The 12,731-nt window shown below is 38.8% G+C and overlaps 1 protein-coding gene across 10 annotated transcripts in view; it reads left to right on the top strand.

Moving 5' to 3' along the window:
• Positions 1–3,702: 3,702 nt before the first annotated feature.
• The window catches only part of UNC13B (unc-13 homolog B), a 215,255-nt gene continuing 206,226 nt past the window's right edge, over positions 3,703–12,731 (top strand). For all 10 annotated transcript variants that reach the window (XM_081279834.1, XM_081279833.1, XM_081279830.1 and 7 more), the window contains exon 1: positions 3,703–4,039. In XM_081279834.1, the coding sequence (XP_081135960.1) occupies positions 4,018–4,039 (22 nt within the window). In that variant the 5' untranslated portion in view covers positions 3,703–4,017. The remainder of the gene's footprint in view (positions 4,040–12,731) is intronic.

Raw genomic sequence — 12,731 nt, 5'->3', positions numbered from 1 at the left:
CATCTTTACCATCTGTGTATATTCCCTGCTAGTGTTCTCAACATAAGTAATAATAAACAGGCTTTGGGGCTAGGGTTGTGGTTCAGTGACAGAGCGCTTGCTTTGAATATGAGAGGCACTGGGTTGGATCCTCAGCTCTACATAAAAATAAATAGACAAAATAAAGATATTGTGCCCATGTCAATTAAAAAGATATATTTAAAAAACAAGCTTTGGATTTTTACCATGTAGCAGATAATTTTGGGGGTGGGTATTTGGGATTGAATCCAGGAGCACTTTACCACTAAACTATATCCCCAGCCCTTGTTATTTTGTATTTTGAGACAGGGTTTTACTAAGTTGCTTAGAGTCTTGCTAAATTGTTGAGGCTGTTCTTGAACTTGTGATCATCCTGCCTCAGCCTCTCAAGTTCCTGGGATTACAGGCCTGTGCCATAGTGTCCAGCTGTATCAGGTAATCTAAGTGCATATCTTCATTTAAACCTTAAGACCATCTTATGAAGTAGATATTATTTTTTCTCTATTTTTAAAATTTATATATGAATAAAGTTATTATTATTATTATTATTATTATTATTATTATTATGTACTGGACCTTGAACCTAGGGGAATTCTAACACTGAGCTACCTCCCCAGCCAGTTTTAGTTTTTGAGACAGGGTTTCACTAAGTTGTTGAGGCTGGCTGGTAACTTGCAATCCTCCTACCCCAGTCTCCTGAGTCTCTGGTATTACAGGTGTGTGACACCACTTCTGGCCTTGTGGCCAATACATACTGTTATTACTTACTCCCTGAAAAATTAAGATTATTTAACTTGTCCTAGGTTACAGGTATGAAAACTAGGACTCAAATCCAGGTGTGATAGGCAGATTCTAAGAACTTCTCTAATGATCCTATCTCCTGGTAGTATTCATGGACTTGTTTAATTTCCTTCCCTTGCATTTAACTTGCTTTTGAGAAAGAGGATACATTAAAAATGAGGGTAAGTCACTTCTGTAACTAGGTTTCAAAAGATTGTGAATTCTATTTTCATAGCAGACTCTACTGCCTTCTCAGCTTGCATGCTTTGATGAAACAAGCTGCCATGTTGGAGAGGCCCACACATGACAAGGAACAGTCAACAGCCAATAAGGAATCAGAACAACAGCCCTAGAGGAATTCAGTCCTGCCAACAATCACATGAACAAGCTTGGAAATGGATCCTTTCCAGTCAATCTGGCACTTTGCAGCTTGTGAGAAGCTGTTCCCAGATTTCTGACCAACAGAAACTGTGAGTTTTTTTTTTTTTTTTTTTTTAATGTGGTTCTAAGGATCGAACCCAGTGGCTCACACATGCTAGGCAAGCCGCTCTGCCACTGAGCTACAGACTCAGCCCAGAAACTGTGAATTTTTTTTGTTTTTAATGTGTGTGTATATGTGTGTGGTACTGGGGATAGAACCCAGGAGTGTTTTAACACTGAACTACATCCCTAGCCCTTTTAATTTTTTTATTTGAGACAGGGTTTCACTAAGTTGCTCAGACTGGTTTTTTACTTTTGATCCTCCTGCCCTCGGTCCTGAGTAGCTGGGATTACAGGTGTGCACCACTATGCCTAGCAAATTAATGTTTCAAGCTACTGAGTTTTGGGGTAATTTGTTATATGACAATATGTACTACTCCAGATGAATCTGGCTCCAAAGTTCATGCTTGTCACAATTTTATTAGGTTGTTTCCAGGTGAATGGTGACGTTCCATCCTTCATCGGATGTCCTCTGTATCCTCTAGGAGAATTTCTGATTTCATTAGAGCTCTGTTTGCTGTCTCTAAACTCAGTCACAGAATCCATAAGTTCAATTCCTTTTTAGCAACTTGCTCTTATGGTTTAGGACAGCTGGGCTAAATAGCTAGGCATTCCAACCTCCAGTAGCCTAGAGAATACCCAGAGATTTTGAGTTCAGACATCTCCCTTGACTAGGCTGGCTGAGTTGCCTCAAAATCTTCCTTGGGTTATTGCTGCAAATTTGGATTAAAACAGGAAAGATCAAGTTTTTTTTCTCTTCTATAACATTTGTAGTTTCTCATAACACTTATTCCAATAAGAGGAGTCATGTGGTAGCTAGTCCCCATCCCAGCACTAGAAGTTGAAACCAGGGGTGCTGTCCACCACTTAGCTACATCCCCAGCCCTTTTTTATTTTGAAACAGGGTCTTGCTAAATTGCTCAGGCTGGCCTCGAACTTGCAATCCTCCTGCCTCAGCCTCCCAAGTCATTGGGATTACAGACATGGGCCAGCCTGGCTATTAAGTTTGCTATTTTTTTAAAAATTTTAGTTGTTTTTTAGATGGACACAATATCTTTATTTTTTTTTAAATTTATTTTTATGTGTTGGTGAGGATCAAACCCAGGGCCTCACGCATGCAAGGCAAACGCTCTACCACTGAGCTACAACCCCAGCCCTAGGAGGTTTGCTATTGTGGGTAAAGATCCTGTTGGAGGGGCTGGGGTTGTGGCTCAGTGGTAGAGCACTTGCCTGGCATGTGTAAGACCCTTGGTTTGATCCTCAGCACCACATATAAATAAGTAAGTAAGTAAGTAAGTAAATAAGTAAATAAATAAACTAAAGGTCCATTTACAACTAATATATATAAAAGATCCTGTTAGATCCTCTCTGGGTCTGGCAGGTAGAATCCTCTGGGCCTAGAATTTGCCAATGGTGAAACCTAGCTGGGCTAATGAGACTAAGAAAGCACATAGTGTATGTGGTGCTCAATCTTGGCAGCACTATGTATCTTCCGGTTTTCTATTCTATTTTTTTAAGTTCTTCACATGTGCATACATCATCTTGCCAGCAGTAGCCAGTCAGCTTAAAATGTCCCTCTCTTAATGTAAACATTAATGGTCTGTTTTCTGCATATTAGGTGCTATTCCAGTTAATGGAGATACAATGAAGAGCATGACAATAAGTCAGAGACTTCCAGACACTATATTTTCTTTTCTTTCTTTCTTTTCTTCTTCTTTTTTTTTTTTTTTTCTTTTGTGGTGCTGGGGACTGAATCCAGGGTCTTGTGCATGTGAGGCAAGAACTCTACCAACTGACCTATACTCCCAACCCCCAGACACTATGTTCACTCAGTTGTGTGTGTGTGTGTTTTTTCTTGTCCTAAATAACTAATTAAAATTTACTTTGGTCAGACATGATGATGCACACCTGTAAATCTCAACAGTTCGGGAGGTGAGGCAGAAGTGTAACTTCGAGGCCAGTCTCAACAACTTATAGAGACTCTGCCTCAAATGATAACAAGGACTGGGAACGTAGCTCAGTAGAAAAGAGTCCCTGGATTCAATCCCCAGTACCAACAAAACAAAATAAAAACATTCTTTGCCATGTGGTACAATCTTGCTAAAATATATGGCAAGTAACCAGTCAGCTGTTAAGGCTAACCTTTTTAAGGAAGTCTAATGGAAATTCTTCAATGAAAAGAATGTTTCTGAGTGGAAGCCCCACCCACGTGGGAGGGAGTGCTTCAGTTCCCGCCTCACACAGGTGAGGGGAAGCCCCTCCCCACTTGGCGTGAGGATTTGTTAGTGGGCTGAGGGGCATTTAGTCTCGCCTAAGAGGAAGGGGACTCCGCCTCCTACGCGCCTCAAGAGGGGCGGGGTTGGAGGACTGGGCGTGAATTGATTGGTTAGGGGGCGGGGCGCCAGGGGTGTGTTCCGCTCAGGCTCCCGCACAGATCCCGGGTGAAGTGACGGTGGGAGTCTGCCGCTCTGGTCTCCCAGCGATGGCGCCGCGGTGCCGCGCCCAATCCCTGGTTTACCGGCCCGTACTTAGTGCTGTCCAGAGCTCACTCAGATGGTGAGAACTGGAGCGGGACCGGGGGAGCGGAGGGAAGCTGTCTGCTACGGGGACCATGAAGAGCTGCCAGACCCTTGGGACTGATAGCGGGCGCCGTCGCGGCACCTGCTGAGAGAAAAGAGGGAGCGGCCCGGCGGGGGCCCGGCGGAGGCTAGTCGGCGTCAGCTAGCCGGCACCTCGGCCATGTCACTGCTCTGTGTGCGCGGTGAGTGTGCGTATTGGAGTGGGGAGGCGGCAGGTTCCACACACTTCGGTTATCGTCCAGTTATCACCTCTCCCAAAGTTCCCTTCCGCGCCTTGGGGGACAGATGTGTTAACCATTTATAAACATTTGAAGAATCTCCTCTCCCCACGCTTCTGCAAGGGACTGTTACCTCTCCATTCTGGTAGCTATGTGACAGTGTTGTTAGTTGGCCGGCCCAAGTCCTACAAACAGTGACTGGGTTTTTTCTCCTGTGAGAGCGGATGAGCTAGGAGACCGCGGATCGTTGGAGCCTGTCAATAGCGGGCAGTCTCCCATTGTTTCTTCCTTTTCTCTGCACTGTAAAACTAGTATATAGTAGCAGGTTCTTTTTTATCACTCTTTAAATGCGTTAGTGATACAGCTGCCCATTCCTTCTTCCAGTGTATTTTCTGATTTGCACCTTTATTGCTTGTTCCCTGCTCTTTCCCTGAACCCCAGTCTGTAGTCTAGACTAAAATTATTCTCATATTTCACTCTGAAGGGTGTTTGTTCTCTGTTGGAACAGAGCGTAGTTTTTTTTTTCTTCCCTTGAAGCTTCCATCCCAGTAACTCACAGTGAAGGTCTTTTATTGCTTTTTCCCTGAGGACATTTGACCTAAGAAGATATGTTAAAGCTAGAGCTTTGGGGGTTTAAGATGAGAGACCATGAATACATTAAGCTTCATGTAGATAGAGACTGATTCCTATTGGTTTTTGTAGTACTCCCAGTGCCTGCTTTAATAGAAGCTCAATGTTGGTTTTGAATGAATGCAAGAACTGATTTTAGAGAGATTATCTGCTCAGAAAAAGCAGGGTTTGGATTACTGTTGAATTTATCTTGGGAAATTTAAGTTACAACCTGTCATAGCTGGGTTGAACAAAATGGGATAAAGTGTCTTGATTATGAGTGAGAAAGTACTTATACACTGAAGGCTTCACCAGAGCTTTTTCCTGGTACCTTTTACTGGACAGTTAAGAGTTTGTTTTTTTTGGCTGTACAGATTAGAAGCATTGTCCTTGTTTGTGATCTCTCTGCTAACAGTGTTTCCCCCAGATGCTGGCAAATGGAACTGCTTTGCCCTGCTCTCTTCCATGGTTTTGTTAAATCTGTATTAACCCAAAATGGGATTTTGTTATTTCCGGGGATTATGAGACACAGTTTTTCTTCTTTCATGGTTGATTTTTCATTAATGAGAATTTTGCTTTGGTTTTAGTAAGACATTTTCTCTCAGCAGCTGGGAGTCTATTTATTTCTTTAGAACCCTGCTGCTGTGTAGCAGGATTTAGGAAAGGTTGGGTTTTGCAATGTCTTTTGGGCAGTTTATTAATTCTCTACTGCCACACCATAATAAAGACTTATGAAAGACTCTTTAAAAAACAAATTCTAAAGCAGGCAATGGTGCACACGTGTAATCCCAGAGCTAGGGAGGCTGGGGCAGGAGCATCACAAGCTTAAGGTCAGCCTCAGCAGTTTACCCAAGTCATAAGCAACTTAGTGAGACCCTGTCTTAAAACAAAAATTAAGGATTGGGGTTGTAGCTTAGTGAGAAAGTGCCTCTGGGTTCAATTTAATAAAGTAAATAAAACAAATTCCATTTAACTGAATTTAAATAACTTTAGAGAAGGAGTTGCTGCTATTTTCATTTGTTTTAAAATCAGCTAGCTTTAATAGAAGCTCAATGTTGGTACCTACTGTTTGGCTAACATCTTTGCTATTTATCTATTGTGGTGCTGGGGATTGAACATAGGGTCTCAGGCATGCCAAACATGTACGTTACCATTGAGCTACATTCCAGATTCTTTTTTCCTTTTAATGTTACATTAGTCAAACTTCTCTACTTTTGAGGAGAATAGAGACCCTGAGCAGGTCAGTATCCTTTTTTTTTTTTTCTTTTTTGGTATAGGGAAGGTCTTTATCTTTTGAATAGATATCTGGCATTTATTTGTTTATTTTGATGGTGCTGTGGATCAAACCCAGGATCTTACACTTGAAAGGCAAATGCTCTACCACTGAGCCCACTCTCTCAGCCTCAGAAAATTTTAATTACTGAAACAAGCCACTATCTTTTATGCAAATACTCATTAAATGGTAAAGTATTCACCTGGGAAAATGTACAGAAATGGGTAAATATTTTAAAAATGATATTCCTTGCATTATATTTTGACTCTAGAAATATTATTCATATTCTGAAAATAGCTTATATAGTAGATAGTGTATAACAACTTACTTTCATTTAATGGTGGAGTAGAATTGAATTAGAAATTTTCTCCATGTAGTAAAACTCAAGCAGTTAACTTGATGTAGAAACTGGCAAACTGGGGCTGGAGTTGTGGCTCAGTGGTGGAGTGCTTGACTAGCATGTTTGAGACACTGGGTTTGATTCTCAGCACCATATATAAATAAATAAAATAAAGGTCTGTCCACAACTAAAATAAAAAAAAAAAAGAAAGAAAGAAATTAGCAAACTGGTGTTCATTTAATCATCCCCAGACATCTTGGTTCAAACTTCATTTCCTTAGTTTAATCCTTCAATCATGCTTTATTGCCTACAGCCCTCCTTTTGACCCTGTATTCCTGCCTGTGCTTATACAGATACTTTGCTTCTGTACTGTGTTCCCCATACTACCTTTGCTTTATTCTGCACTTGTAACCCCTGAAATATCTTTGGGGGAGGTTGGGTTTTGTAATGTCTTTTGGGAAGTTTGTTAATTCTCTACTGCCACACCATAATGTTTCCATATTTTCTAATTAAGAAACTTTCCTTTTATTTTGGGTACCAGGAATTGAATGATTCATGGGTACTTAACAAACCACTGAGCCACATCCCCACCCCATGTGCCTTTTTAATTTTTATTTTACAGAGTCTTGCTAAGTTGTTTAGGGTCTCTCTAAGTTGCTGAGGTGGGTTTTGAACCTGTGATCCTCATGCCTCAGCCTCCCAAACCGCTGGGATTACAGATGTGTGCCACCACACCTGGCTCTTTTCATATTTTCTGCTTATTGAAAATGTATTTTTTTCCAGTTTAAAGTGTGTATTTTGTTGTTGAAAATTTTCAATTCCTCAGTCCATAGTGATCTCTTTCTCCTTCAAACTCTTAGAGCACTTGTGTCTGAACCATGCCATTAATATGGTAATGAATCTTGTACTAGTCCTATATTGCTATGCTTATGGTGACCCAAATAAAGGAAGCAATTGCACTGGTCAGATCAGATCTGGAATTGTGTTCAACTGGGCTATTTCCTTCTAAGAGGCACATTGAGAAAATCTATTATTTTAAGAGGAAAAAAAATTTTTTTTTAAGAGCTTGATGATTAATGAAAGGTGCAGTAGTTGTTTAAGGAATGTGGGAAGTTTATTTGTGGGAAGATTTAAGAGGGACAGGATCATAATAGTAGAAGAAGATAGTTTAAAAAACTGTAGATCCTTTTGCCAAATCTGGAGGATAGACCTGAGACAAGTGGACCGATGGTTTAAAATTGGATATTAGATTAAAATAAAGAGCTGAAACAATTGTTTTTAACAAATGTAATAGACTGAGGATTTTTTTTTTTTTAACACTGAAAGAGATTGAATGAGTGGTAAAGATATTCTAAAAGGATGTTGAGGGGCTGCAGTTCTGGCTCAGTGGTAGAGCTCTGGCTCCTCTAGCACATGTGAAGCCCTGGGTTCAATCCTCAGCACCACAAAAAAATAAATAAATGACCAACTACTAAAATATATATATATATATATATATATATATATATATATATATATATATATATAAAATTTAAAAAAATAAAAAGATGTTGACCATTGGGTGGGTGGTTAGTCTTGAATTTTTAAGAAATCACTTTTTTATAGAATTCCTTTAGTTTTTTTTTTTTTTTAAGAGAGAATTTTTTTTTAATATTTAGTTTTTAGTTTTCGGTGGACACAACATCTTTGTTTGTTTGTGGTGCTGAGGATCGAATCTGGGCCACAAGCATGCCAGGCAAGCGCGCTACCTACCGCTTGAGCCACGTCCCCAGCCCTAGAATTCTTTTAGTTTTGTAGCCACGCACAGTGGCACATGCAGGTAATCCCAGTGACTCAAGAGGGAAGATCACAAGTTCAAGGCCAGTCTCAGTAATTTAGTGAGGCCCTAAACAATTTAGGGAGACCATTTCTCAAACTAAAAAAATAAAAAAGGGCTGGGGAGGTGGCTCGATGGTTGAACACTGCTGAGAGTTCAATCCCTAGTACCAAAAAAACAAAACAAAACAGAATTCACTTACTCTTTTAAAAAATATTTCCTGAAACAACATACTGCAGGGACACAGCCACATCAATGTTTATAGCAGCACAATTCACAATAGCTGAACTGTGGAACCTACCTAGATGCCCTTCAGTTGATGGATAAAGAAAATGTGATATATGTATACAATGGAATATTATTCACCATTAAAGAGAATAAAATCATGGCATTTGCAGGTAAATGGATGAAGCTGGAGAATATAATGCTAAGTGAAATTAGCCAACACCAAAAAACCAAATTTCTCTTGATTTAAGGATTCAGATCCATAATATGCTATGGGGGGGGGATGGGAGGATTAAATGAACCCTAGATAGGGCAAAGGGGAAAAGGGGAGGGAGGGGAGGGAGCCGGGGATGGGGGTAGGAAAGATGGTGGAATTTGATGGTCATCATTATCCTAAGTACATGTAAGAAGACACGAAGGATGTGACTCTACTTTGTGTACAACCAGAGATATGAAAAATTGTGCACTATATGTGTAATATGAATTGTAATGTATTCTGTTGTCATATATAATAAACCAAAATAAAATACAAATAAAAATTTATTACATGCCTAAGGCATGGAAAGATAAATAAGTATACTAATAAATATTTTTCAATGGACTAAACAACTTAAAAAGCTCTATGTTCCCTCAGTCATGTCTAAAAATCATTTCCATTGCATCATTTGAATATATATATTCATATAGTTTTTTTTTTTAAAGAGAGAGTGAGAGAGGAGAGAGAATTTTTAATATTTATTTTTTAGTTCTTGGCGGACACAACATCTTTGTTGGTATGTGGTGCTGAGGATCGAACCGGGGCCGCACGAATACCAGGCGAGCGCGCTACCGCTTGAGCCACATCCCCAGCCCATATTCATATATTTTTTAAAAAAATATTTAATTTTTAGTTTTAGTTTCACACAATACCTTAATTTTATTTATTTTTATGTGGTGCTGAGGATTGCATGTGCTAGGTGAGCCCTGTATTACTGAGCCACAACCCCAGTCCCTCATATATTCTTTTTTTTTTTTTAGTTGTCAATGGATCTTTATTTATTTATATGTGGTGCTAAGAATCGAACCCTGTGCCTCACACATGCCAGGCAAGTGCTCTGCCACTGATCCACGTCCCCAGCCCCCCCTCATATGTTCTTAATATGTATTATTTCTTGGGTTTATAAATAAAATGTGTAAAATATAAAAAAAATTTCCTGACATAAATATTTTTTTAACATTTTTTGGCACAGCTTTACTCATAATCCTGATATTATTTTGCTTCCATAGCATCAGTACTACATGAACAACTTCAGTAAACTTAATCAGGGATTTTCTTTAACATTTATTGCTGTGGTATTCATGATGAACTTAATCTAAATAAACATTTTAAAAAATTGGGCCTTTCCATAATATCTATTTGTAATTTCCAGTGTTTATAACAGTGCTTAGTCACACAATTTTCCCTCCTAATTTTCACCAGAAATGACCACCATTGACTTGATGAAGAACCATTTTTTGGAATTTAAAAAGTATTATATACTAATATATTACTGATTATAGAAATTTGAGAAAAATGCAGAAAAGTATAAAAAAGGAAAATAAAAATCTTCATGTAACTACCATCTGCTAGAATCATTGTTAACTTTTTTATTCATTGCTTTTTTTGTGAATTCTGGGGATTAAATCCTGGGCCTGAAGCATGCTAAGCATATATTCTACCACAGGGTTGACCCCATCCCTTATTTAGTTTTTTTTATAAGGTAATATATGTGCATAATAAGAAATTCAAATAATTGTGAAATGAAAGAAAAACATTCTCTTGTCCCTATTCCTTACTACTTCGTAGTGCTGTTTATTGGTTTGTATGTATTTTTCTTTTTCATTACATATCAATATAAAGTTCTACAAGTGAATGTAGAGTTTTCCTCAACTTTTATTTTTTTAAAGATGTTGATGAACCTTTATTTTACTTATTTTATTTTGAACCCAGTGCATCACACATGCTAGGCAAGCACTCTGCCACTGAGCCACAACCCCAGCTCTCCTCAACTTTTTAACTTCATGATTTTCCTGTTAGCTATATACAATTCTTTCTAATGGCTGTAGACCATCCCATTATATATGTTATCTATTATTTATTTATTTATATTTATATTTACTTTTTAATTTGTTTTAATTAGTTACACATGACAGTACAATGATCTTGACATATCATACATTTGAATCAGATGGAGTATAATTTCTCATTTTTCTGAGTGTACAGGTTGCAGAATCACATTGGTCATGCAGTCATGTTTATACATATAGCAATAATAAAGTCTATTTTATTCTGCTGTCTTTCCTTTCCCCCTTATTTATTTATTTATTTTGGTGGTGCTGGGGATTGAACCCAGGGCCTTGTGCATGCTAGGCAAGCACTCAACCAACTGAGCTACATCCCCAGCTCCTATAATTTATTTTTATTATGATTTTTTTTTCTGGTATTGGGGATTGAGCCCAGGGGCAGTATACCACTGAGCTACATCCCCAGCCCTTTTTTATTTTTTTATTTTGAGACAGGGTCTGGCTAAGTTGCTGAGGCTGGGCTTGAATTTGCAATCCTCCTGCCTTAGCCTCCCTAGTTGCTGGGATTATAGGCCTGCACTGTGGTTCTGGCTGTGTCTGTATTCAATCAGATTCCTATTAATGGATAGTCAGGATTTTAAAAAATTTCCTTTTAACAATCTACAATGGACATCCTGGTAGGTGGTTTTTGTTATGTTTGAAGAACTCTAGTCAACTTTTCAACTGGACTTTTGTTTGATTGGCTCTTTGCTATATTCTTTTTCCTTGTGGGAAATGAGAGATTGAACCCAGGGGTACTTTTCCACTGAGCTACATTCCCAGACCCTTTTATTTTTTATTTTGAGACAGGGTCTTGCTGAGTTGCTTAGGGCTTCCCTAAGTTGCTAAGACTAGTCCTGAACTTGTGACCCTCCTGCCTCAGGCCTGCAAGGGAAACAATTGTCTTGGCATGCACCACTGTGCCCTGCCATTGCTATATTCTTTGGTGAAATAATTACACTCAGTTGGATTCATTAGCAAAACCAAATGCTTCAGTGTCTCTCAGAACATCATCCCTTAGTAGAGGCAAGTTCTTTACGATCACATAATATTTTATGCTTAACAAAAAGACCAAGACTACTCTGGTAAGTTTTACTTGTGATTACATGTACGTTTCTTTTTCTTTCTTTCTTTTTGTATTTGAAAATTGGGTTGGGGTTGTATTTCAGTTGCAGAGTGCCTGCTTTAGCATGCTTGAGGCCCTGGGTTTGAGCCCCAGTCCACAAAATTCCAAATTGAATGTGTATTACTTATATTTTTTAAACAAAAAATGCCGGCTGGGGTTGTGGCTCAGCGGTAGAGCACTCGCCTCGCACATGTGAGACCCTGGGTTCCATCCTCAGCACCACATAAAAATAAAACAAAATAAAGATACTGTGTCCATGTATAACTAAAAAAAAAAATTTAAAAAAATGCCACTAGTGATAGTACTGGACCAAGTTGATTATGTTGTGACTTCCCCTTAAAAAGCTTATCCTAATTTATCACTAATTAGCTATCCAATTAACTGAAAGGATACTGCTGGGAAACTCTTAGAAGGTGAACTTTGATGGCTCAAGTATTTATAGCACACCCAGGGCACACATTGATTGTGGGTTGATTCTCTTACAGAGAGAACTCTAAGATAGATTTTTGTTTACATTCACTGTGGCAAATAGGAATGATAATGATTTTAGATTTTCCAGGCACAAGGGTAGATTGGTCAAGTACTTCTCACTCCCCCCACATTATTGTAATCTGCTTCAGCTAATTCCTTGCTGACTTTTCCCATCACATCATGGTTCCAGTAGTCCCTGTCCTTACAAGCAGAGTTGCTGCTGGTTCCTTTCACTTAACTGTGGCATCAGGAAATTGATTGTGCCTTGTCTGAGCCACAGAGCAGTGAGAGAGGAAAGGACCAATTTCCTCTGCTATGTGCTTTCGTCATAAACTCTCTTCCTTATAAGCAGTAATACTTAATCCTAATTTCTTTTCTAAAAATGGGATTTTTTTCTTTTCCTTCTTTCTCTCTCTCTCTTTTTCTTCTTTTTTTGTTAGTACTAAAAGTGGGATTTCGTTTTTCTTTCTCTCTCTCTCTCTCTCTCTTTTTTGTTGATATTCAGGGATTTAATTCAGGGCTTGGCACGTGATAGGCAAGTGCTCTACTACTGAGTTACCTCCTCAGCCCTTTTTCTTTTTTGAGACAGGGTCTCACTAAATTGCTGAGGCTGACCTTGAACTTGTTGATCCTTCTGCCTCAGTCTGCTGAATCACTGGGAATACATGTTTGATGTATACAGCTTCCTTTTCTTATACAAACCTGGAGACTAAA

Source organism: Spermophilus citellus (assembly GCF_964194105.1).
Source record: "Spermophilus citellus genome assembly, chromosome: 2".
Classification (NCBI taxonomy): domain Eukaryota; kingdom Metazoa; phylum Chordata; class Mammalia; order Rodentia; family Sciuridae; genus Spermophilus; species Spermophilus citellus.
This window is presented reverse-complemented; position numbering and strand designations above follow the sequence as displayed.